Source organism: Dunckerocampus dactyliophorus, chromosome 9, assembly GCF_027744805.1.
Source record: "Dunckerocampus dactyliophorus isolate RoL2022-P2 chromosome 9, RoL_Ddac_1.1, whole genome shotgun sequence".
Taxonomy (NCBI): domain Eukaryota; kingdom Metazoa; phylum Chordata; class Actinopteri; order Syngnathiformes; family Syngnathidae; genus Dunckerocampus; species Dunckerocampus dactyliophorus.
The window spans coordinates 2,244,073-2,270,767 of record NC_072827.1 but is presented as its reverse complement, the minus strand read 5'-3'; the positions used below and the strand labels follow the sequence as shown (position 1 = coordinate 2,270,767).

The window sequence follows — 26,695 nt, the reverse complement described above, 5'->3', positions numbered from 1 at the left end:
CGCAACGTCACGCTCAAAGGCGTTCATATTTTTTCTACGTTTTTTCCCACCTCAAATCTTTCAGTCACCTTCAGTTCTAATACAAAAATTCCAAATACATAATTGTTTTGTGCCACGAGCACTTTAAACCACGTCTTACTAGCTGCTCAAACGTCCACGTTATGACATGAAAAGGTATAAGCGTTTCTCCGTGTGCGTCGCTATAAAGAGTACCCCTTGCAACAGCAATCGGAACAAAAATAATGTTCAGCCAAAAATATGCGTAAATGCAGAAACAAAAAACACAGCATTGTTAATCAACAATTTCACTCAGCTACAAATGCCCATTTTGTTCGATAATGTCACTGTTTTTATTTTTGAAAAATCCACATAAAATTAGTTATTTGTTATACAATAAATGTTAAAAGGTTGTGGATTATTAAAAAAAAAATATATATATATATATATATATATATATATATATCATAGTAATCAAATGTTGTGAAGCACTTTTTTTTTTTACTTACTACCCCTTTCAGTTAGAGGACAAAAAAGTCCTCCCCCAGTATATCGTAACATAACAGATTAACAATTTTTTTACTTTTTTTCTCAAATCTTTCAATCAACTTCACTTCAATTAACTTCAGATTTGACGATATCTCTTTTTATTGCTAAAAATATACATGTAAAATGAGTTATTTTCCAATTATAAATATTAAGAAGCTGTTTTTTTTAAAACATCAGGCGTCAATATCATCATCAGATTAGGAGTAAAATTAAAATAAAAAGGACAATAAAGTCCCACTATAACAATTTTTAATCATACAGTCATTATTTTAAGATTTTTTTCCTGAAAAAGAAACCTTTTTTAAAAGAAAATTATGAATGTGTTTCCACCCCATGGCCTACAGCAGACCTGGGGAAACTACGTCCCCGAGACAAGACGATACACGCAATCGGATCTCATCGGAACAAGATGAGATTTTAGCATTAATTTTTTTTTTAAGAACAACAAAAAATATAGAAAATATATGACAATATATTGCAATTTAATTTCTAGTACGTTACACTCTTCTCACCCACAGAGACATAGATATTGTATGACTGGCAAAAGGGATCACTCCATTCATGCCCTTGTTCTATGGAGTAAACACAGTGAGATGCTGAATGCAATGCACAGAGTGGATCCCTCTCCTGCCTGTTAGGAGGCAAGAGACGAGGAAAACAGACACACATGCACATCAAGATTCAAGAGTTTTTATTGTCATATGCACAGTAAAACAGGTAGTTCTGCTATGGAATGAAAGTCTTGTTCTGTTCATTCTCCCCCCCCAAAAAAAAGAAAAATACCAATGAATTAAGCAACAACAGAAGAGACATTAATACAAATAAATAAATAAATATATAGTGCTATGAGTGTGTGCGTGTGGCGTGTGTGAGTGCTTCGTTGAGAAGCCTGATGGCCTGTGGGTAAAAGCTGTTTGCCAGCCTTGTGGTCCTGGACTTCAAACTCCTGTAGCGTCTGCCTGACGGTAGGAGTGTGAATAATGAGTGTTGTGGATGTGTGCTGTCCTTGATGAGGTTGTGTGTTCTTCGTAGGACTCTAGTTTTATAAATGTCTTGCAGTGAGGGGAGGGCTGCCCCAACAATGTTCTGTGAGGTCTTGATCACCCGCTGGAGTGCCTTCCTATCACGTGTTGTACAGTTACCGTACCAAACAGTGATGGAGGCGGTAAGGACACTTTCCATAGTGCATCTGTAGAAGCAACTCAGGATTGTGGTGGACATGCCAAATTTCCTCAGTCTTCTCAGGAAGTACAGTCTCCTTTGGGACTTCTTCAGAATTTGTTGGGTGTTGTGAGACCAGGTGAGGTCCTCGCTGATGTGTGTGCCAAGGAACTTGAAGGTTTTCACCCTCTCCACCTCAGTCTCATCAATAAACGGGTCTATGCGGCTCCTTTTCCCTTGTTCTTGGGTCGATGATCATCTCTTCAGTCTTATCTGTATTGAGAAGGAGATTGTTATCACGACACCAAGCTATGAGGTCCGCCACCTCTCTTCTGTATGATGTTTCAACACCACCAGTGATCAGGCCGATGACTGTAGTGTCATCCGCAAATTTAATGATGCTGGTGTTGTTCTGGGAGGCCACGCAATTGTAGGTGAAGAGCGTGTAGAGGAGCGGACTCAGCACACACCCCTGTGGGGTCCCAGTGCTCACAATTCTTGAGCTGGATGTGCGATTGTGGACTCTGACTGACTGGGCTCTGCCTGTTAGAAAGTTAAACACCCAGTTACAGAGGGAGGGAGACAGGCCAAGTGTGAGGAGCTTATTTGTGAGTTTGTGGGGGCTGACTATATTAAAAGCAGAGCTATAGTCTATAAATAGCATTCTGACGTATGTGTCCTGGCCCTGTAGGTGAGAAAGGGCTGTGTGGATGGCAGTGTTGACTGCATCATCAGTGGACCGGTTCTGGCGATATGCAAACTGTAGAGGGTCCACAGTGGCCGGGATGCTCTTTTTGATGTGGGTCATGACTATCCTTTCAAAGCACTTCATAACAATAGGAGTGAGTGCTATTCAAGATTCAAGATTCAAGAGAGTTTTATTGTCATGTGCATAGTAAAACAGGCAGTTATACTATGCAATGAAAATCTTATTCTGTTCATTCTCCCACCAATACAAGGTGAGGTCCTCGCTGATGTGTGTGCCAAGGAACTTGAAGGTTTTCACCCTCTCCACCTATAGGTGCTATAGGACGATAGCCATTCAAGCAGGTCACGTTGCTCTTCTTGGGTACGGGCACTATGGTGGTGGACTTAAAGCAGGTCGGTACAGATGCTTGTGCAAGCGACAGGTTAAATATGTCAGCAAGCGCATCAGCTAGCTCTGATGAGCAAACCCGAAGTGCACGTCCTGAGATGTTGTCTGGGCCTGCTGCTTTTCGTGGGTTTGTTTTGTTCAGAACCCTGTGCACATGGCAATATACTGAGGTCAGCAAAATAATCACAAATTTTCATTTATTGTGTGATTAATTAATTTGTGTATTAACGCCCCAGGCCTAGTGCCCACCAGACATTTTTTTTCTGAACAAGAAGTCCTGCCAGTTTTAATCTTGCGAGATCTTGTGATACCCCTACTTATTGGGAAGCAGTAAAGTCAATCACAGACCTCCAGACGTATACTTGAGTTAAAATCACACTTACAGATTTATTTGACAATGCATTAAAACGTCATAGATTACAGTTTAAGCGCTCAAAGTTGTTAAAATCTACAGAATCCAGAAAACAGAATCCAGCCCAAGGGGTAGACTGTTACTTCCACCCCCAAACAATTAAGCGTGTAAACATAGTGTCCCCTACTGACCAACACAAGTAGTGAAAAACAAAACACAGACATGATGCAAATTAGGCTCTACCACAGAGGTGTCCAAAGTGCGGCCGTGATTCGTTCATTACTGGCCTGTGGCATGTTGTAGAAATAAAATTAAACACAAAAAAAGGCAAAAATGGGGGAAAAAAAGAGCAAAAAAAAAAAATAGCACAAAGTTTTAGCTTTAAATACATGTACACATTTTTTAAAAACCTTTTTATAATTTTTTGAATATATACAAATATCAAAGTGGCCCCTCCTATCCTTTGATTTTCTGTATGCGACCTTCTGTGGAAAAGTTTGGATACCCCTGCTCTAACAAACACATTGGAAAACAATACTCAGATACTGACAGGCACATCAAGAACTATTAGGTGTTGCATTCAATGTCCACAATAAAATACAGCATAAAACAAAATAGATTAGGGGGGCTTAGTTTTTAATTTGGAGCTGACAGGCAGCGAGATAGATCGGGCTGGGTCATACTGAACTTCTGGTATCCGTCTGATACCAAGTCAGTACAGCAAGTACAGACAGAGCCAGTATTGTTGATGTTGATATCAAAACCTTTCAATTTAATTTTTCAATCAAATTGATTCATTTAGCCTTTAATTTATTGATCATGTTTGTCATCAGAATAAAACACCTGACAAAAATTTCTGGCACACAAAAAATATTTGTATCAACACACTCAATATACAGCAACATAAGACAATGTAACACTATAAACAAAATAATGTAGTAATTTCCTTATAGTACGTGCAGTCGTTTGAGCAAGGTCAAATCAATTCATGGGCTCTGTGATGGGAGACTTAAGTACCTGATTCACTTCAATGAGTGACTCATAAGAACTCAAAGAATCAAATCACGACTTCCCAGACCGAATCTGGACAAACAGGAAGTGGCTTCATCAGTTGCAACGACGGCATACAGACATCAGTTACAACATACAGTAAACCAGCAGTGACTCTGCATCTATTCTATCTATTCGAAGAGGACGTCAGAGGAAATGTGTTGCCACAATTTGAGCAACAAATTTTTTCTCCTGTTCTCACATGTGACACCAAATTTAGTTTGGTAGTTAAACTTCTAAAACAGGCTGAGAAAGCAAAATGTTTTTATCCTGTATGTGTTCTCATGTGTCTTTGCATGTGTTGCTTTCGAAGGAAGGTTTTCCCACAGTTTGAGCAACTGAAAGGTTTTTCTCCTGTGTGCGTTCTCATGTGTAATTGCATGCGTTGCTTTTGAATGAAGCGTTTGCCACAGTCTGAGCAACTAAAGGGTTTTTCTCCTGTGTGTGTTCTCATATGCAATTGCAAATCTGACTTTTGGATGAAGCTTTTTCCACAGTTGGAGCAATTAAAAGGTTTTTCTCCTGTATGTATTTTCATGTGTCTCTGCATGGCTGTCTTCAGAGTAAAACTTTTGCCACAGTCTGAGCAACTGAAAGGTTTTTCTCCTGTGTGCGTTCTCATGTGAAATTTCATCACTTTCTTTATAGTGAAGCCTTTACCACAGTGTAAGCAACTAAAAGGTCTTTCTCCTGTGTGCATTCTCATGTGACTTTGAAGGCCTTTCTTTCGGGTGAAGCTTTTACCACAGTCTGAGCAACTGAAAGGTTTTTCACCTGTGTGTGTTCTCATGTGCAATTGCATGTCTCTCTTTTGAGTGAAGCCTTTACCACAGTCTGGGCAACTAAAAGGTTTTTCTCCTGTGTGTGTTCTAATGTGTAATTGCAGGGCTCTATTTTGAGTGAAGCTTTTACCACATACTGAGCAAATTAACAGATTTTCTCCTGTATGCGCTCTCCTGTGTCTTTGCAGGCCTTTATTTTGAGTGAAGCTTTTGCCACAGTCTAAGCAACTAAAAGGTTTTTCTCCTGCGTGTGCTAGCATGTGTGATACCATACTTGCCTTTTCAGCAAAACTTTTACCGCAGTCTGAGCAACTAAAAGGTCTTTCTCCTGTATGTGTTCTCATGTGTCGTGTCAGATTACTCTTAGAAGACAATCTTTTATCACAAACCGGGCAGTTAAAACGTTTTTTACCTTTTACCTTTACCTTTTTAGAGCATTCAGAGTGTTTGTCCGCGTGAGTCGTCATATCATCTTCACAGTCTGTATCGCTGCTCAAAGATTCTTGGTTGTCTTCATCTTCAGGAGAGTGAGACGTTATGTCGTCACTATCTGACAGTGGAGCTAAGAGGTTGTCTGCTTGTGATCCTCCACAGTGGTCTCCATCAGCTTCTGTTGTCATGTGTTGTGTTGAGCTGCTGCTTGAAGGCTCCGCCTCTCTCTTCTCCTCACTTGGACTATGATGAAGCTGTGAGGACTCAGGTGGTTTGTCTTCATGGTCTTCGGTCTTCACAGAGACACCAGTCAGTGGCAGCCTGGAGAGAACAGCCTCATCTGGCCCTTGATGATGCTCTCCCTCCTGACTTATCGAGAGTTCTTCCTCTTCGTCTTTAACACAGGGGTGCTGTGACTCCTCTTCTTCTTCTTTAATGTGCATCGGCTCGAGCTCCTCTTCTTCCTCTTTAACATAGGGGGACTGTGGCTCCTCCTGCTCCAAAGTGGAGCTCCCCCCCAACTGCTGAATGGGACATTCTTCTTGATGACCAATCAGCTGCTGGGTGTCTGTAGGACACAAACAAGAATTATTCTGGACTCTTATTGTGCACTGGAAAAAAAAACGCTTATTGATAGTTTTAATGATGGGTTCCTGGTATTTTTGTGTTTCTGTCAGCAAAACTGGTGTCAGGAGCTAATTTGAAATATTTGTGTGCCCCATCCATGCCCTGCAGTACTGTGTAGTATTTTCCTGGATATGGATGCCCATCAAGTTTTCCTTCATAGGATTGTTTCATTAATATGGGCCTGTCACAATCATTTTTGCTGGTCAATAATTGTGCTATAAATTATCGACAATAATCGATAATTTCAACCTTTTTTTTTTTTTTTTACCATATTATCATTATGTTTGTCATTCAATGATCACCGTGTCATGTCAAATTTGAGGCACTGGATGGTACTCAAGTGTAGTGTATCTGTGTGAGGCACAGAAGATGCCTAATATACCTCTGAGGAATCGTGGGGTGTCACCACTTCACATACCCTGGGTACCGCAAGCTCACACCGCCCGGCACTATACATTCACTTCGCCGATCAAACGCCCCAGCAAGCGGCAACCGCCCCACAGCACATCCACACTGGAACTGTGGCATTCGTTTTAGAAACTATCGCTTTTGTGCTTTCATTCACATTAGCGTTTGCTTGCTAACTGCTAGCTGACACTCAGTGTATTCAATCACTATGTAGCTAGCCCCCGCCTGTGACAAAAGACGCTGAATAGCTGACAGGAGGCTCACTCTTTCCCTTAATTTGACCATACAACCAATGTGCTCAGACACAAGCAGAGTGAACCTCTTGTCATCCAGCCTGTGTGCTGCAGCAAGACCAGGAAATGGAACAGGAAATGGAACAGGCATACGTACATGTCGCACACGTCAATTTATCGAGGCATCAAAATTATCGACCTTGTTTTTTCTATCGTTCGATTAATCATTTTAAGCGATTATTATAATATAAACACCATGGTTAGTCCATTTTAAAAAGTCAAAAAATAAAAACTATCCTTTTATATTGTGGTGTCATTTTAGGGCAGATAGGGCAGAGACTATTTTGTGTGTGTGTGTGTGTATGTATGTACAGTAATGTATATGTATATGTACATACATATATACATATGTATATATGTGTGTGTGTATGTATATATATTTATATATATATACACACATACACACACACACACACACACACATATATATACACATATATATCTATATGTATATACAGGCAAACTTGTCTATAGCGGCCACTAGAGGGAGGCTGCAAAAGTGGCCGCTATAGACAGGTGGCCTCTATAGACAGGTTGGCGTTCAGTTTGAATGTTGACCAGTAGAGGGAAAAAAATAATAATAATAATGTTGACCAGTAGAGGGCACTGCGGACTGCGGATAAAAGTTGTGCAGCACTACTAGGCTTGTTATTATCATGGTTCATGGTTCATGGTTTTAATCCTGAACATGCATATGAGTCAAACAGTAGCACATCACATAGTACAATTTTGCATGTCCAAAAAGGAGTAGGAAGAAGCAAAGCTTATTTAATCCTACCCCTCATCAGTTTCACATCAGTTGCAATACATTTATTCACCTCTTGTTCTTCCAAGTGTACTTTGTAGGTCTACATGACAATGTAGTGCAATCATAACCAAGGTTTTTACTTACTAAAAGGAAGCTAGAGGCTTAATAATAACTGATAGAATATATCCACCACCCACAGAACAAAGCTGTGCTAGTAATGTCTTACGCTTGTTTTTAATATTTTACTTTTTATACGGCAGAGTGTCATTACAGCTTTAGTTCATCAGGAAGTGACGGGAAGTGACGGCGGGCGTCCCGAGCAGGAGAGCTAGGCTCAGTGCTAGCTGTGAGTTTGGAGAGAGTTGGGAAGTGTGTTTATGTTGGCGTGGATGTAAAGTCCTGCAGTGTTCTCCGCTGTTAATAAAGCCATTAAAGTGCATCGGCGACGTGAGTCTCTCCTTCCCCACAACAAGCGGCATTACAGTATTGACCAGTGCACACCAGGAAATAAACGGTGTCATTTCTTACAGGCATTGGCTGGACAGCTATGTAGTGGGGCTTGTTTAACCTTTGCCTTGTGGGCAAGCAGGAAGGAGAGACGATGCTGAGAGATGTGTGTGTGTTCTGAGCTGCTGTCTGGTGGCCGCGTTCAAGAAATAAAGTTGGCAGAAGCAACAGGAGAAGTTTCCTTCTTTGCTTCGGAGCTGAATAACACTGACAAGTTAACAGACTAGTAGCGAACGGAAAAGAAGACGGCTTTTTTGTGTCGAATACAGAAGATGAGGACTTTGATGGATTTGTGGATGAGGATTGATGAAAAATAACGTGAGTACATTCTAAAATACTTCAATTAAGTACAACCAAACTCAGTTTTGCTCCCGCTGCCGCATGCATGCTAGCGTATGTTTTTTTTTATTGTAGCGTCGCTGGGAGCACGTCCTGTTCCCAGCATACTTTGTGGTAATGTTTTGGTGCAAATGCTCTTAAAGTTACATGTTTGACCAGGAAATAGCAAGCTCAAAAGAAGACGGCTTTTTTATGTGGAACAACTGACAGTTTGTGTGGATCTTGTGAATGATTGTGACTGAGCTAGGACTCAGTAATTAAAGTCTACACACGACGGCTTCATTGATTGAAAAACCAAACTTTTGGTAATTTGGACGCTATATGCGGTCAGATATTGACCAAGGGAGACAAAATGGGTGGCCGCTGGCCGCGTTGGACAGGTGACTGCTATACACAGGGTCTATAACATGTACATTTGCGGTGGGGGATTTTTCAGTGGTTGCTATAGGCAGGTGGCTGTTCTATAAAGGTGGCCGCTAAGACAGGTTTGACTGTATATACATATACATATATATAAATATATACACACACACACACACACACACACACACATATATACACACACATACATACATACATACATACATACATATATATATATATATATATATATATATATATACATACACATACATACACACACACACACACACACACACACAACACATATTTATATATTTACATACGAGGGAAAGGCTTCTTGAGACGTCATCTGTACTTCTGTGAAGAATGTGTCGGACGTGTCGGATGTGTCAATGCCACGTGGCATCGAGGCAGTGATTAAGGCAAAAGGATTCCCAACCAAGTATTGAAGATTGACATATCGTTTTGAAAGTACCATATTTTGATTGATTTGATGTGATTCTAATTTCTTTCTTTTTTTTCCTGCAAAAACTGAGAAGTAAATGGTGATTTCTTCACAGTATTCAATTTTTTTGAATTCCTGTTTTCGTGGGTTTTATGAGCTGGAAGCCCAAATTATGTAAAAATAAACAAATAAACACTTGAAATCGTTTAATTTGTGGGCCCTGAATCTATAATCTATGAAAGTTTAACTTTTTGAATGGAATTATGGAAATTAAACAACTTTTCCATGACATTCTAATTTTTTGGAAAGGGTCTGTATAAGTATATGTATATTTGTGTATATATATATATATTTCTTACTCTGTTTTCTAACTCCGCACCAAAGCAAACCACTCAATGCACTCACTAGCCATGACCTTCGTAAAAACTACCGACTTTCTGACGGCGTAGAATTTGAATGAATAACTTATTTGCGTTGTATAAAAATAAGACATAAATAGTGTGTTTAAAGCTCAAGTAGAAGGTTAGTGAACATGAAACATACCTTCAACGTGCAACACAACCTGAGTCTTGCAAACATCTTCCAGTTGTTGTCGTAGTCGCTCGTTCTCCTCTCTTGTTGGAGAAAGTTCCTCCTCGTGCAATGTTATCTGTAGTCTCTCGTTATCTGCAGCTTTCACCTCCGTGTGTCCGAGATGTAATGAGGGTGCCCAGTCTGGATGGCTTTCATCCATTTCATTAGCAGGTCTCCCTGAAAAACACACACTCCCCTTATTACTTTTAAAACTGTGTACATTGATCACGGTTCTTTCGTTCATTCTTGAGCTTACAAATCACTCAAAGTCAGCAGACAACGCGTTGCCTCCACATAGCAAAAATTGGTTGGAAATGCATAAATTCATTTCCATCTTCAGCATTTGCACATCACTTACTGCATGATTTTAGAGGTCTAGAGTGATACTATGACAGGAACAAGTTTTCAGTGATCCGTGATGGTTGTTTGGATCCATCCATCCATTTTCTATACTCATTGGGGTCGCGGGGTATGCTGGAGCCTATCCCAGCTGACTTTGGGCGACAGGCGGGGTACACCCTGGACTGGTGGCCAGCACATATGGTGGCAGGGGACATATCGACAAAGAACCATTCACATTCACACCTAGAGTTTCCAGTTAACCTAACATGCATGTTTTTGGAATGTGGGATGAAACCGGAGTACCCGGAGAAAACCCACACACACACGGGGAGAACATGCAAACTCCACACAGAAATGCCCAAGGGAGAATCAAACCCAGGTCTTCCGAGACTGTTACTGTGTTGGCCAACATGCTAACCACTCGACCACTGTACGGCGGTTGTTTGGATTGTCTTTTAAAAATAAACTGCTAACATCCGGTCCTAGCTGGTGTCTCTTTCAGTACTGGTACTCAAAAGGAAATACATTGATAAGCCATACATCAGATTCTTTCATTTGTGTGCACTGCTTGTCCTATAAGTAAACATTGTCATGTCAGAAACTGAACGAATGCGCGGCCCTTAATTTGAAGATTCAATGCAAACATCTGCTACTAGCTGATGTTCACAGTTTGGACTATGTACGTCCTAAATGTTGTAGTATCTAAAGTGTCACCATTGCGGTTTGACAGCTGATGTTGGCCACTGAATCTGAGAAATTATGTCATTAGTGGAACAACGTAGGGCAAGGCTTCCTGTTTGTGATGTATGGCAGACAACCATGACCAAATTTGGGGGAGAGGGGATTGTAGCAGATTCTGTGGTCTGTCTAGGAACCATGGTCACTGGCACGAACCAGCAGTCCCTACCACTATGGGCACTAAGACACTGTGGTCCTTGTGGTCTGTGAAGCAGCTTTGGTGTTTTCTCCCGTTTCTGGTGTTATGACTGAGGTCGTATTGTTCCTTTTTCTGACTCCTGCTCCCTGGATTGGCTGCAACATGGTACCAGCCTTCCATAAACGGCAGAGGAGACACCTGGAGAGTGAAGACCATCTCTCATCTCCCCCCGCCTCCCAACCGGCCACAACTAGTTGTTTTTGTTTTTCACTGTGAATAAAAAGGTCGTAGTTCATGTCATGACAACACAAACCCGACATGAATGTGTATGTGTGCTTCGTCGCGTTGGTTTGCCAACAACCGTCTTGAACCAACAACAAACGCACTTTGTCCCGCATTGCCGTGAGAATCAACACTAGACTGTAAAATCTCAATGGTTTCAGTACGACAGCTTGACACAGGCTACGCAAATCGATGCCAAGTGTTTGATTCGTTCCTTGCCAAACCTATTGGTGTTCAACTTTTCTTGAATCTTATTTAACACGCTTTGCCTAGTTGTCAATGGTCACATCTAACTAGCCAGCTAGCTCGAGTTATCCGCCTCACTTATCACCGTCAGACTCCAAATGTGACTTTTTACCACAATGACATTTTGCTTTTAAAGCAAACAAGCAATGCGGTTAGGTCGGAGCTCGTTTTTGTCCCATGGGGAAGTAGATATCACGTTCACTGATACTTTTCAAATATCACTATCTTGGTGTAATTATACTAATTATGTATTGTCCTCAAAACACAATTTGTGTGCAGTTGTTTAATGATCCATGATGTTGAATGATAATAATCCAGCGTTATGATGGTGATACTATCACAGGGGTCTCCTAGCTCGCCAAGTGATTTTGAGTAGCTCACAAAAGGTAAAAGAATACTTGCTTCAATTAGTTGCTTAGTTTTGCATCATAACAGTTCGATTCAGACTTTATGCCCATATACAGTATCATGACAAATGACCACAAAATAGCATGAAGACGATTTTGTCCATTTCTGCTCAATATTTGGCACCATAGTCACCCTACTTCCTTAAACTACGGTGTGAGCCGAAGGTCAAACAAGACGTGAGCATGTTAATCGCGCATCAAAAGAAATTTGTGCCGTTGGAGGCACAATTTTGTACTTCGGATGCTGCTTTGTCATGATTGCTAAACTTTCCCCTTCGATTTGGAATGAAAAAAATATGCAGACTTAAACCACAGCCATCACGAGTGGAATAAAAAAGTGAAGCTCAAATTCAAGCCACTCAAACGGAAGGATGCCAACATCAGACCTGGAATAAAGCAAATGTAGGATGAGTACTTATCTATTTATCAGTGCTCATGTGAAACTTTAGCAAACTCTGACCATGCAAAATGCTAATTTTTGACCCAGAATTACCAAAATATTCATGAACCATTTAATGTTCAATTTCTCAAGTTAATTAAGATAAAAAGGTTTATGTTTAGGTGTGCAGGAGTACAGGGTACATGGCTTCAGGTACGTCAGAAGAGGTACGGAACTGTAAACAGTTTGGGAGCCACTGCTTTACATCATTTCATTCATCACAGGCAATTCAATATGCTTGCACTGAATGAATGGCATCAATTTGCCTACCAGTGATGTTTGTTGTCATTCTATTTGTCCTGTCCTTGACTGTCTTTGCAGGGAGGGGCATTTCTTTCATTTTCTGAGATAATTTATTTTTTCGGAGAATAGATGCCCTGGTATTTTTGTGAACGATTCTTTCATGTATTCTCCATCTGTGAGCGGCTTCCTCACCCTGACTCTCTCCAGTGCAGTCACAATGCTAGCAGCTGTAGTTCAGTTTGGAGCCTTCATCCACTTCTTGAGAGTATGTTTGCTATGCTCAACCTTCCGTAGCAGTTCTGCACTCGTTCCCTTACGCCCGTCTGCAGTTGGGTACTTTTCAGAAGAAGCTGACTGCTTGTTTTGAAAATGTCTTTCAACATTACATTTTCTGTTGTTTGCTAATTTCTCACATATCAAGCACACGGGTGGGTAAGCCAGCATCATAGGCAGCGAAGGCAAAGGAATATATCCATTCACAAATAAACTCTCTATTTTCTTCCGATATTTTTCTTCTTGGGGATGTATTCATGGTTATGGATAGATTACCACGAGGGTAGTACACGCTCACGACATCTTTTTCACATCTCACTGACAGGGAAACGGATGCATTGAAGGAGTAGCTATACTTCCTCGGGTCGGCGGACTTCAAACCATTTTTAAAATATAGGCCACACACATGCAAGACAATAAAAAGTAATGATACATGCACAGTAACTATACATTCAAAGATGATACAACGCCCCGACAATGATCCCAAATTAAACACACAATATACTCTCCTTGGCTGAGCCCAACATTGCAAAGTGTGCATTGCGCCCACTTCGAATGATTGTCTCTTATAGGGCTCCAAAGGAACCTACGCCCCGCGATGAACGAGGGAACACTGTACACATACCCAGCTCAACAATAACAAAAAAAATACAAATAATGATTAAAAATAAAAATAAACTAACACAAATTGGACAATCATTCTTGTGAAAATATATACAGACCCAATATTTTATGAGAGGTTACTGAATTACTGTAATTCCAAAAATCAAAAACTGGAAGTGAATTCCATGCCACCATCGTGCTACACTGCACTGTGCAGCTGCAATGATTAATCGATGATTAATCAATTATCCAATTAATCGACAACTATGTCGGTTATCGATTAAACATTTCATTTAAAAATATACTGCAAATATCCCGATTTCAGCCTCTCAAATGCGACTATTTTTTAATTTCCTTAGTCATCCATAAAAGCAGACCAAATTATCTTTGTGTTTCAGGCAAAACAAGATGGTCACACACATCTGCTTAGACTTCGGGGAAAAGAGCAGTCGTCATTTTTGCCTCTTTCGAATATCTTGCGATGCAAACCACCGCAGAGACGTGTGCGTAGAGCGCGCGTAAGAACATTCCCAACCAAAGTATGGGATTTATCCACTTGTGCTTGTACGTAGGAAAATGCGTACATTTATGCATAACTCTTACCATGCGTACGCACAAAACCTAGTGGTGGAACAGTGAAACTACAAATTGTTATGGCTCCAGGCCAAATCATCTTGCTACGTGCTTCACAACTTGGCCATCAAACAAGGCACCGCCCCTCGCCCCAGAGCAGATAAGACGATGCCAAACGCAAAGACTGTCCCTAAAGTTTATTCATTTGTTATTTCTTATTTATTTATTGGTGATGCACATGTAGTAGCCTGCTCCAGTGACTCGATGATTTGCAGTAGAGTGTTTGTGATGTTTGTCAGTTGATTTTTTTATACTTCTCTACTTCAATTTCGGTGTCGGAGAAATTTCTCTTCCTCACCCTCCTTGCTATGATTTTGGGGAGGGAAAAGGTCCCATTATGCATTCTTAAAAGGGGCTGCTGCTATGAGACGGAAATTCAAAAGTGTTTTTTAAAAATCCAATTGAAAAAAATAATCGACCGATTAATCGGTTATTAAAAAAACTCGTTAGATGCGGCCCTACTGCACAATACGTACAACACAGAGTAGCAATGTTACAAAACCCATATTTTAGCAATGCAAAAATCTGATGCTAAGCGTGTGCGCTCTGTTAAGAGTCCTTAAAAATGATATTTTTTATTGTGATGTTGGGTGTATTTTCATTTGTATACATGTTTGTTAGGTAGATTACTTTATCATCTTCAATTTCGTATTGGATTTATATTTAGTGTTGGACCACAGCAAGTTAAAAGAGTGCTTGGAAAGTTAACTACAACTTTAAGCCTTTCAAACTCATGGATCGGCGTGTCAGGACATGATATAAGGTATATCGGATATTCATTTACTTTAATATCTATCTGCTGATGAAATTTAATGAAAGTATGATTGAGATTTTTTGACCCGGAAATACTACATGTTGTGTTTCGATTATCCTATTTTCCATATTGATACATTGATTGTAAATAGAAAAGCAAATAAAATATGGATAATTTAGATATCATTTACATTTTACATATACATTTTCTATGCTGCTTCTTTATAACAAAATCAGGCTATAAAACATGTTCTCAAATATGGAGTGGATGTTATACATTCCGGTTAACGATGATAGCTAGGTGTATTTCTTGTACTTTGTGTGGGGTGAAAATGAAAACTATTCCACCTCAGACCCTCGGCGCATGTGGGCGGGGCTCCAGCACATCACAGACTATCGACAGCGGAGTAGCGTAGCCACGTCCAGCCAAACCACACTTCCAGATGAGCTGAACGAGTTCTATGCCCGCTTTGACACCCAAACTCCTGATGAGCAGAGAGGGTGGCTGGACTTGGGGAGCACACAGGACTCACCTCTCATGGTGACATCAGCTGATGTGCGCAGGGTTCTGAACAAAACAAACCCACGAAAAGCAGCAGGCCCAGACAACATCTCAGGACGTGCACTTCAGGTTTGCTCATCAGAGCTAGCTGATGTGCTTGCTGACATATCTAACCTGTCGCTTGCACAAGCATCTGTACCGACCTGCTTTAAGTCCACCACCATAGTGCCGTACCCAAGAAGAGCAACGTGACCTGCTTGAATGACTATCGCCCTATAGCACTCACTCCTATTGTTATGAAGTGCTTTGAAAGATGAGTCATGACCCACATCAAAAAGAGCATCCTGGCAACTGTGGACCCGCTCCTCTACACGCTCTTCACCTACGATTGCGTGGCCTCCCAGAACAACACCAGCATCATTAAATTTGCGGATGACACTACATTCATCGGCCTGATCACTGGTGGTGTTGAAACATCATACAGAAGAGAGGTGGCGGACCTCATAGCTTGGTGTCGTGATAACAATCTCCTTCTCAATACAGATAAGACTAAAGAGATGATCATCGACCCAAGAACAAGGGAAAAGGAGCCGCATAGACCCCTGTTTATTGATGAGACTGAGGTGGAGAGGGTGAAAACCTTCAAGTTCCTTGGCACACACATCAGCGAGGACCTCACCTGGTCTCACAACACCCAACAAATTCTGAAGAAGTCCCAAAGGAGACTGTACTTCCTGAGAAGACTGAGGAAATTTGGCATGTCCACCACAATCCTGAGTTGCTTCTACAGATGCACTATGGAAAGTGTCCTTACCGCCTCCATCACTGTTTGGTACGGTAACTGTACAACACGTGATAGGAAGGCACTCCAGCGGGTGATCAAGACCTCACAGAACATTGTTGGGGCAGCCCTCCCCTCACTGCAAGACATTTATAAAACTAGAGTCCTACAAAGAACACACAACCTCATCAAGGACAGCACACATCCACAACACTCATTATTCACACTCCGACCGTCAGGCAGACGCTACAGGAGTTTGAAGTCCAGGACCACAAGGCTGGCAAACAGCTTTTACCCACAGGCCATCAGGCTTCTCAACGAAGCACTCACACATGCCGCACGCAACACACACTCATAGCACTTTTATTTATTTACTTATTTATTTATTCATTTATTTGTATTATTTATCTGTATTAATGTCTCTTCTGTTGTTGTTGCTTAATTTATTGGTATTTATGTTTGTTATGATGGAATTTATGTTTCTTATGTTCTTATTCTTTTTCTTGTGTTTTCTTTCTTTTCTTGGGAGAATAAACAGAATAAGAATATCATTGCATAGTATAACTGCCTGTTTTACTGTGCATATGACAATAAAACTCTTGAATCTTGAATACACAGCCTGCTGCTGCACTGACATGAAAAACATGACACTTGATTTTCTTCCGTGGGCTTTTTGAGTTTCAAAAAATGTAAATGGCTACTCTGTTGACTTTTAAAACAGATTTCCACAGCCGCACTTACTATACATTTTGTAGTACGGTCGTACTCGCCGAGGTCTGTTGGTCGATCACAGCTTTTGTCTTGACTCAACGTTAAAGCAATGGGGACCAAAGGCACTATTTTCCCGTATAAAATCTGCTCTAACGTCTTTAATATTTGGGGTCAAGAAGTGAATTTGGTAACAAATTAAAGCTCGAGTCATATTTTATTACAGATTTCAATATTTGTAACAGAGAGGTGACAAAAAACGACTTTTGAAAAAATAAACAAAAATAATTAATTCGAACACAAAATTGTTTCTCCCTCCATACTCCCGTGTACCCTAGGGGGCTCCTCAGTTTGGTGCCCTCAGCTAGCTTGGCTAACGCTAGCGGCCTACTAAATGCTAGGTGTGAAAGAGCAAAACACATGCTTTGATTCAAACTTACCAGTGTGAAAATGCCGTGAACACACCAACATGTGTCGGGTGATGGCGTTGAAAGTGATGTTTGGTCGTCTCACGGCTGCTATCCAGGCCATTCGGCGTCTCTTTGTTAGCTCACAGATCACAGCTCCTTGGCTTTGCTTCCACGTCGGAAATGAGAAAAATCTCCCCCCATCCTTCTTATTCCCGAAGCGATCGCGTGAACGATTGTGGCAGTTGATAACACAACACGTTTGCACCATGTTTTTCACTTGTTACAACACAACAACAAAAACAAGGGCAGCGTTGAGCACGCAGCCGGTGTCAACAAACCTTCCAGTTTCCCCCCCACAAGCCCACAATGCACTGTGGTGCTTCTTTTTTTGGCGGGTAGCACTCAACGTAAAGGTGCATTACCGCCACCTACAGCATTGGCGTGTGAACCAGGTCTCCCTAATACACTCACATTTATCCATTCATTTTCTGTACCGCTTGCCTTTATACATATACATATACTGTTAATACATTCATACACACATACATATACATATATATATATATACACATAGATACATATACATATATATATATACAGTATATATATACACATAAACATAGTCACAGTCAAACCTGTCTATAGCGGCCACTAAAGGGAAACGGCAAAAGTGTCCGCTGTAGACAGGTTGGCGGCCATTTTGAATTTGTGCGCGCACATATTAACATGTCTGTGATTAGAAGCTTGTTGTGTTTGCAGATACATATACAGTCAAACCTGTCTTAGCGGCCACCTGTATAGAACGGCCGCCTGCCTATAGCGGCAACTGAAAAATCCCCTGCAGAAAATTTACGTGTTATAGACCCTGTGTATAGCGGTCACCTGTCCCCTGTATCCCTTGGTCAATATCTGACCGCATATAGCAGCCAAACTGCCAACTCAAGCAGAAGCTTCAAGCACGAAAAAGTTTAGTTTTTTCAGCAACAAAGCCGTCGTGTGTCGACTTTAATTACTGAGTCCTAGCTCAGTCACAATCATTCACAAGATCCACACAAACTGTCAGTTGTTCCACATAAAAAAGCCATCTTCTTTGGAGCTTGTTGCAGACAGTAACACCGTTTATTTCCTGGTGTGAGACAATGTGCACTGGTCAATACTGTAATGCCGCTTGTTGTGGGGAAGGAGAGACTCACGTCGCCGATGCACTTTAATGGCTTTATTAACAGCGGAGAACACTGCAGGACTTTACATCCACGCCAACATAAACACACTTCCCAACTCTCTCCAAACTCACAGCTAGCACTGAGCCTAGCTCTCCTGCTCGGGACGCCCACCGTCACTTCCCGTCACTTCCTGATGAACTAAAGCTGTAATGACACTCTGCCGTATAAAAAGTAAAATATTAAAAACAAGCGTAAGACATTACTAGCACAGCTTTGTTCTGTGGGTGGTGTAGAATAACAAGCCTAGTAGTTCTTTACAACTTTTATCCGCAGTCCCACAGTGTCCTCTACTGGTCAACATGTAACAGTATAATTATATGTACAGTGGTACCTCTACTTACGAATGTCTCTACACACGAATTTTTCAGGTTACGAAGTACCAGAACGGGAAAATATTGTCTCTAGTTACGAAGGCGTTTCAGGATACAAAGTCAAAAATACAGTACAGTACGCGCTGCTATTCGCCGCTCCCAGAGTTTCCCGAACGTAAACAAACTTGTAGCTGCTCTGCCATTGGCTATCGCCTAAAATCTACCTGGCAACCCGGTGCGTATGCGTGTATCCCAGCATGCTCTTCGTGTCCCCGTCCCGCTCTGTAAACAGTCTATGGTACCACTACGAACAGCTATCATTCACAATGGACCCCAAGAAAGACATGCAGAAAAGTGGACAAGGAGAAAAGAAGAGGAAAAGACTTTTTCTGGCCATAGAAACAAAGCAAGAGATAATAGAAAGGTATGAAAAGGGGATTGTCGGACGGATTGTCAAAAGCCGGCAAAAGCAGACGTCATTGGATCAGTTTTTCAAGAAACGCGAGGCAAAAACACTGCTGGACCAGTAAACAAAGAGGCCAAAAAGTGACAGTTAAAAGGTAAATGAATATTTTTATTATTTCCTTTATTCTTTGATTTTTTACATTATGAGCCTCTCGTTTTATGTTTATTTTGCGGTAATCTAATTTTAACATGTATTTGTTTCGTGTTCTGATGCTCTTTTATGATTTATTAAAAAAAATATCATACTTTTGCGGGGCTTGGAACGGATTAGCGCATTTACATTCAAAAGGCGTCTCTACTTACGAAGGTTTCAGGTTACGAAGCTCCTCCCAGAATGAATTAAATTCGTAAGTAGAGGTACCACTGTATCTGCAAACACAACAAGCTTCTAATCACAGACATGTTAATATGTGCGCGCACAAATTCAAAATGGCCACCAACCTGTCTATAACGGCCACCTGCCTATAGCGGCCACTTTTGCCATTTCCCTTTTGTGGCTGCTATAGACAGGTTTGACTGTAATTATACTGAAAAGGAACCGGCGTCTCATAGCAGCCCCTACTTCGAGTTAAGTAGTGGAAGGATTAATTAGCTGCCGGTGTGTCCAGTTGTTCCTGCTCCTGTTGCACGCCCAGCTGTGGGAGAGAGAGAGAGAGAGAGAGAAAGAGCGAGAAAACGGGGCGCAGCATCAGGTGACCGTCACATGAAGCTTTTGCTTGAGTCGGTATTTTGGCCGCTATATGCCGTCAGATATTGGCCAAGGGATACAAAATGCGTTAGTCAGGTGGCCGCTATAAACAGGGTCTATAACACGTAAATTTTCTGCACACCTCCGCTATAGGCAGGTGGCCGTTCTAGACAGGTGGGCGCTAAGACAGGTTTGACTGTATATACATATATACACACACACATACATATATATACATATACATATAAACATACATATACATATGTATATACAGTCAAACTTGTCTATAGCGGCCACTAGAGGGAGACTGCAAAAGTGGCCGCTATAGACAGGTGGCCTCTATAGACAGGTTGGTGTCCACTTTGAATGTTGACCAGTAGAGGGGGAAAAAAAGAAGAAAAAAGGGGGGGGGGGGGGGAATAATAATAATAATGTTGACCAGGAGAGGGCACTGTGGGACTGCGGATAAAAGTTGTACAGCACTACTAGGCTTGTTATTATCCACGACCCACAGAACAAAGCTGTGCTAGTAATGTCTTACGCTTGTTTTTAATATTTTACTTTTTATACGGCAGAGTGTCATTACAGCTTTAGTTCATCAGGAAGTGACGGGAAGTGACGGTGGGCGTCCCGAGCAGGAGAGCTGGGCTCAGTGCTAGCTGTGAGTTTGGAGAGACTTGGGAAGTGTGTTTATGTTGGCGTGGATGTAAAGTCCTGCAGTGTTCTCCGCTGTTAATAAAGCCATTAAAGTGCATCGGCGACGTGAGTCTCTCCTTCCCCACACCAAGCGGCATTACAGTATTGACCAGTGCACACCAGGAAATAAACGGTGTCATTTCTTACAGGCATTGGCTGGACAGCTATGTAGTGGGGCTTGTTTAACCTTTGCCTTGTGGGCAAGCAGGAAGGAGAGACGATGCTGAGAGATGTGTGTGTTCTGAGCTGCTGTCTGGTGGCCGCGTTCAATAAATAAAGTTGGCAGAAGCAACAGGAGAAGTTTCCTTCTTTGCTTCGGAGCTGAATAACACTGACAAGTTAACAGACTAGTAGCGAACGGAAAAGAAGACGGCTTTTTTTTGTGTCGAATACAGAAGATGAGGACTTTGATGGATTTGTGGATGAGGATTGATCAAAAATAACGTGAGTACATTCTAAACAGTTCAACTTTTCAGTTCAACTGTGGGAAACCTCTTCAGCCACAGCTCCCCATTCAACCAAGGCTCCATTGTTTACACTCGGGATCAGCTGTTAGCCCTGTGCCACACACCCCCTCTCTGCGTGGAGAGGCCGGAGATCCCCAAGGAGCTGCAGAGGAGGAGAAGAGGATGCAGGTCGGGAGTGAAGTGTAAGAAGCGGAAAAGACGGTACAAGCCATGTCTACCGTCTGTCATCATGGGGAACGTAAGATCTCTCCCCAACAAGATGGAAGAGCTAACGGCGCTGACCCGACTGCAGAGGGAGTACCGGGAATGCAGCCCCATGTGCTTCACGGAGACGTGGCTGAGTGAGCTTTCTCCGGATTCACATGTCACACTGGACGGATTCCAGTTGGTACAAGCGGACAGGAATGCAACGGAGAGCGGTAAGAAGAAGGGAGGGGGAATCGCTGTGTTTGTGAATGATAGATGGTGCCACCCGGGACACATCTGTGTGAAGGAGCAACTGTGCACCAGAGATGTGGAACTGTTAGCGGTTAGCATGCGGCCGTACTACCTTGCGAGGGAGTTTTCACATGTTATTGCTATGACTGTGTACATCCCCCCCTCAGGGGTCGCTGCTGCAGCTATAGAGCAGATCCACACCATCGTCTCTCAACTTCAGAACCAGCACTCCCAATCCCTCCTCCTCATCTCCGGTGACTTCAATCATGCTTCCCTGTCCTCTGCTCTTCCCACCTTCACCCAGTATGTCAAATGCCACACTAGAGACAATAAAACGTTGGACCTCTTGTATGCAAACATCAAGGATGCATACACCTCATCCCCCCTCCCCCCGCTGGGTCGTTCTGATCACAACCTCGTCCATCTCGTCACAGACTACACTCCAGTAGTGAATAGACAACCCCCTGTGAAGAGGCCTGTGAAGCAGTGGTCTGAGGAGAGCAGTGCTAGGCTCAGAGACTGCTTCCAGACAACAGACTGGGAAGCGCTCTGTAGTCCCCATGGCAGTGACGTTGACAGCATGACGCACTGCATCACAGACTATATCAACTTCTGTGTGGAGAACACTGTGCCCTCCAAGTTGGTGCGGTGTTTTCCCAACAACAAACCCTGGGTGACCTCTGAGATTAAGGACCTGCTAAACAAGAAGAAGAGGGTCTTCAACTCAGGGGACAAGGAGGAGTTGTGCAGAGTCCAGAGGGAACTCCGGCACAAGATCAGGAAGGGGAAGGACTGCTACAGGAGGAAACTGGAGAAGCGGCTGGAGGAGAATAATGCTAGGGAAGTCTGGAGAGGCCTGCAGACCATCACAGGCCATGGTAAAGGAGTGGGGAGAGACCAAGCCAGTGGGGACAAGATCTGGGCAGATTAACTCAACGTGTTTTTTAACAGATTTGAGTCTGCCCTCCCTCCCTCCCCTACCAACTCACCACTCTTCACCCCCACATCCACATCCCAGCCATCCTCTACTCCCCTCTCCATAACTGATGATCAGGTGAGAAGTCAGCTGAGGAAGATCAAGGCAAGGAAGGCCCCGGGACCGGACGGCATCAGCCCTAGAATCCTCAAGGACTGTGCTGACCAGCTCTGTGGAGTTCTCAGGCACTTGTTCAACCTCAGCCTGAGCCTGGAGAAAGTCCCGGCCCTGTGGAAGACCTCCTGTGTGGTCCCGATCCCAAAGACACCGCGTCCCAAGGAGCCTAACCACTTCAGGCCTGTTGCCTTGACCTCTCACCTGATGAAGACCATGGAGAGGATTATCCTGCAGCACCTGCGACCCCTGGTGGGCACTCAGCTGGACCACCTGCAGTTTGCTTACCGGCCTCGGATCGGAGTGGACGACGCAGTGATCTACCTGCTGCACAGATCACTGCTACACCTGGAGGACAGCGGGAGCGCTATGAGGGTCATGTTTTTTGACTTCTCCAGTGCCTTCAACACCATCCAGCCGGCACTACTCAGAGTGAAGATGGAGAGTGTGGGAGTAGACCAACACCTGACTGCATGGGTTATAGACTACCTCACCAACAGACCACAGTATGTGAGGCTCCATCACTGTGTGTCTGACATGGTACTCTGCAGCACAGGTGCCCCTCAGGGTACGGTGCTCTCCCCTTTCCTCTTCACCCTCTACACCTCGGACTTCACACACAACTCCACACAGTGTCACATCCAGAAGTTCTCCGATGACACAGCCATTGTTGGTTGTGTTTCAGAGGGGAATGATCTGGAATACAGGACGGTCATCAGGGACTTTGTCAGCTGGAGTGATCTTAACCAGCTGCAGCTCAACACCAGCAAGACAAAGGAGATGATCATTAACTTCCAGAGGAAAACACCTCACTTCACACCGGTGAACATCCAGGGAGCGGACATAGAGTTGGTAGACAGCTACAAATTCCTGGGTGTTCACCTTAACAACAAGCTGGACTGGTCCGTCAACACCCACGCCCTCTACAAGAAGGGCCAGAGTCGCCTCCACCTGCTGAGGAGACTGAGGTCCTTTGGTGTGTGCAGGACTCTCTTACGGACCTTTTATGACTCTGTGGTGGCCTCAGCCATCTTCTATGCTGTGGGCTGCTGGAGAGGGGGCAGCACGGACAGGGACAGGAGCAGGATCAATAGGCTGATCAGGAGAGCGAGCTCTGTCCTGGACGGTCCTCTGGACTCCGTGGAGGAAGTGGGGGAGAGAAGGATGTTGGCTAAGCTGACATCCATCATGGACAACACCTCTCACCCGCTACATGACACTGTGGGTTCCCTTAGCAGCTCCTTCAGCAGCAGACTGTTACACCCACGGTGTAAGAAGGAGAGGCTCCGCAGGTCCTTCATACCGACCGCTGTCAGGCTCTACAACACCTGCACCACCTGAACCATGTTGTAGTCACGATGCTTTACTTTACTTTACTTTACTGTTCTCTTGACTTGTCTTGCTTGCTTGCTGCTGTAACAAGTAAATTTCCCCGCTGTGGGATAAATAAAGTACATACAATACAATACAATAAAATACTTCAATTAAGTACAACCAAACTCAGTTTTGCTCCCGCTGCCGCATGCATGCTAGCGTATGTTTTTTTTTTTTATTGTAGCGTCGCTGGGAGCACGTCCTGTTCCCAGCCTACTTTGCGGTAATGTTTTGGTGCAAATGCTCTTAAAGTTACATGTTTGACCAGGAAATAGCAAGCTCAAAAGAAGACGGCTTTTTTATGTGGAACAACTGACAGTTTGTGTGGATCTTGTGAATGATTGTGACTGAGCTAGGACTCAGTAATTAAAGTCTACACACGACGGCTTGATTGATTGAAAAACTAAACTTTTTCGTGCATGAAGCTTCTACTTGAGTCGGTAATTTAGCCACTATATGCGGTCAGATATTGACCAAGGGAGACAAAATGGGTGGCCGCTGGCCACGTTGGACAGGTGACTGCTATACACAGGGTCTATAACATGCAAATTTGCTGCGGGGGATTTTTCAGTGGCCGCTATAGGCAGGTGGCCGTTCTATAAAGGTGGCGCTAAGACAGGTTTGACTGTACTGTGAAGAAATCACCATTTACTTCTCAGTTTTTGCAGGAAAAAAAGAAATAAATTAGGATCACATCAAATCAATCAAAATATGGTACTTTCAAAACGATATGTCAATCTTCAATACTTGGTTGGGAATCCCTTTGCCTTAATCACTGCCTCGATGCCACGTGGCATTGAAGCAATCAGCGTGTGGCATTGCCTGGGAGTTATGGAAGCCCAGATTTCCTTGATGCTTGCTGTCAGCTCTTCTTTGTTGTTGGGTCTGGTGCCCCTCATTTTCCTCTTGAGAATACCCCATAGATTCTCAATGGGGTTTAGGTCCGGTGAGTTGGCTGGCCAGTCAAGCACTGTGATGGCATGGGCATCAAACCAGGTTTTGGTGCTTCTGGCGGTATGGGCAGGGGCCAGGTCCTGCTGGAAGATGAAATCTGCATCTCCATACAGATCCTCAGCAGAAGGAATCATGAAGTCCTCTAAAACATTCTGGTAGACTGTTGCGGTGACCTTGGATTTAAGAAAGCAGAGTTTACCAACACCTGCACCGGACATTGCACCCCAAATCATGACGGACTGTGGATATTTCACACTGGACCTCAGGCAGCTTGGGTTCTGTTCCTCACCCGTCTTCCTCCAAACCCTTGGACCTTGATTCCCAAATGAAAGGCACACTTTACTTTCATGGGAAAAGAGGACCTTGGACCACTGGCCAACAGTTCAGTCCTTCTTCTCCTTGGCCCAGTGGAGACGCTTCCTACGTTGGCTCAGGTTCAGGTTCACAAGTGGCTTGACCCGAGGAACCCGACAGTTGTAGCCTATCTCCCGGATGCGTCTGAATGTGCTGGTTTTTGAAGCTGTGACTCCCGCCTCATTCCACTCTTTCTGGATCTCTGCCAGATTCTTGAATCTTCCCTGTTTGATAATCCGCTGAAGCCCACGGTCATCTCTTTTGCTGGTGCATCTTCTCCTGCCACATTTTGCCCTTCCTCCAGACTTTCCATTGATATGCTTGGACACAGCACTCTGTGAACAACCAGCCTCCTTAGCTATGAACTTTTGTGGCTTACCCATCCTATGGAGGGTATCAATGATGGTCTTCTGGCCAGTTGTCATGTCTGCAGTCTTCCCCATATTGAACCCAACTGAAGCAATTTAATGACACCTGGGGAAGCCTGTGCAGGTGATTTGAGTTTAGTAGATGATTAGTGTGTGACACTCACTTTAAAACATTCATGCCCTGCAAAATTTGGGCTGATTTCTTCACAGTATTCTAATTTATTGAATTCCTGTTTTCGTGGGTTTAATGAGCTGGAAACCCAAATTATGTAAAAATAAACAAATAAATACTTGAAATCGTTTAAATTGTGGGCCCTGAATCTATAATCTATGAAAGTTTAACTTTTTGAATGGAATTATGGAAATTAAATAACTTTTCCATGACATTCTAATTTTTTGGAAAGGGTCTGTATATACACTGCTCAAAAAAATAAAGGAACACTTGGAAAACACATCAGATCTAAACTGGGGGAAAAATGATGTTGAATATGTTTCCTGATAATAAGTGGGTGATGTATTAGTAACAAAATGATGCTGCATAATTTGATAGAAATGAAAATTATCACCCTATAGAGGGGGGAAATCAAAGACACCCCAAAAATGAAAGTGAAAAAATGATGCAGCACACATTCACGCTCACAGTGTGAATGGTTTTTGTGTGGATATATGTTTTCTGTGTGTGTATATGTTTTCTTTGGAATGTGGGAGGAAACCGGAGTACTCGGAGCAAACTCCACACAGAAATGCCCAACGGAGAATCAAACCCAGATCTTCCCGATCTCGACTGTGACTGTGTTGGCCAACATGCTAACCACTAGACCACTGTGTGGCCCATGTATCACGATTCAATGTCCACAATAAAATACAGTATCAAAAAAATATATTAGGGGGACTTTGTTTTTAATTTAGAGATGACAGGTAGAGAAATACAGTTGATAGGGCTGGGCCATACTGAACTGATTCTCAATGAATCAGCAGGGTGCTTAATGTCAGCTGACTGAGCGCCCCGCTGCTTTCAGGAATCTGCTGCAAAAAATATCTATAAG

At 42.9% G+C, this 26,695-nt stretch overlaps 1 protein-coding gene across 2 annotated transcripts; it reads right to left on the bottom strand.

Moving 5' to 3' along the window:
- Positions 1-1,397: 1,397 nt before the first annotated feature.
- Positions 1,398-17,710, bottom strand: LOC129187214 (oocyte zinc finger protein XlCOF6-like). Of its 2 annotated transcripts, XM_054786125.1 has the most exons (4): positions 17,252-17,710; positions 9,693-9,899; positions 5,413-5,987; positions 1,398-1,980 (listed from the first exon to the last, which is right to left on the bottom strand). In XM_054786125.1, the coding sequence occupies exons 1-4, from the start codon at positions 17,487-17,489 to the stop codon at positions 1,963-1,965; spliced, it is 1,038 nt and encodes a 345-aa protein (XP_054642100.1). In that variant the 5' UTR covers positions 17,490-17,710; the 3' UTR covers positions 1,398-1,962. The 2 variants fall into 2 exon arrangements, with proteins under 2 accessions (XP_054642100.1, XP_054642099.1); XM_054786124.1 differs by lacking the exon at positions 1,398-1,980 and having other exon boundaries at positions 2,582-5,987; positions 17,252-17,704.
- Between the last annotated feature and the right edge of the window lie 8,985 nt (positions 17,711-26,695).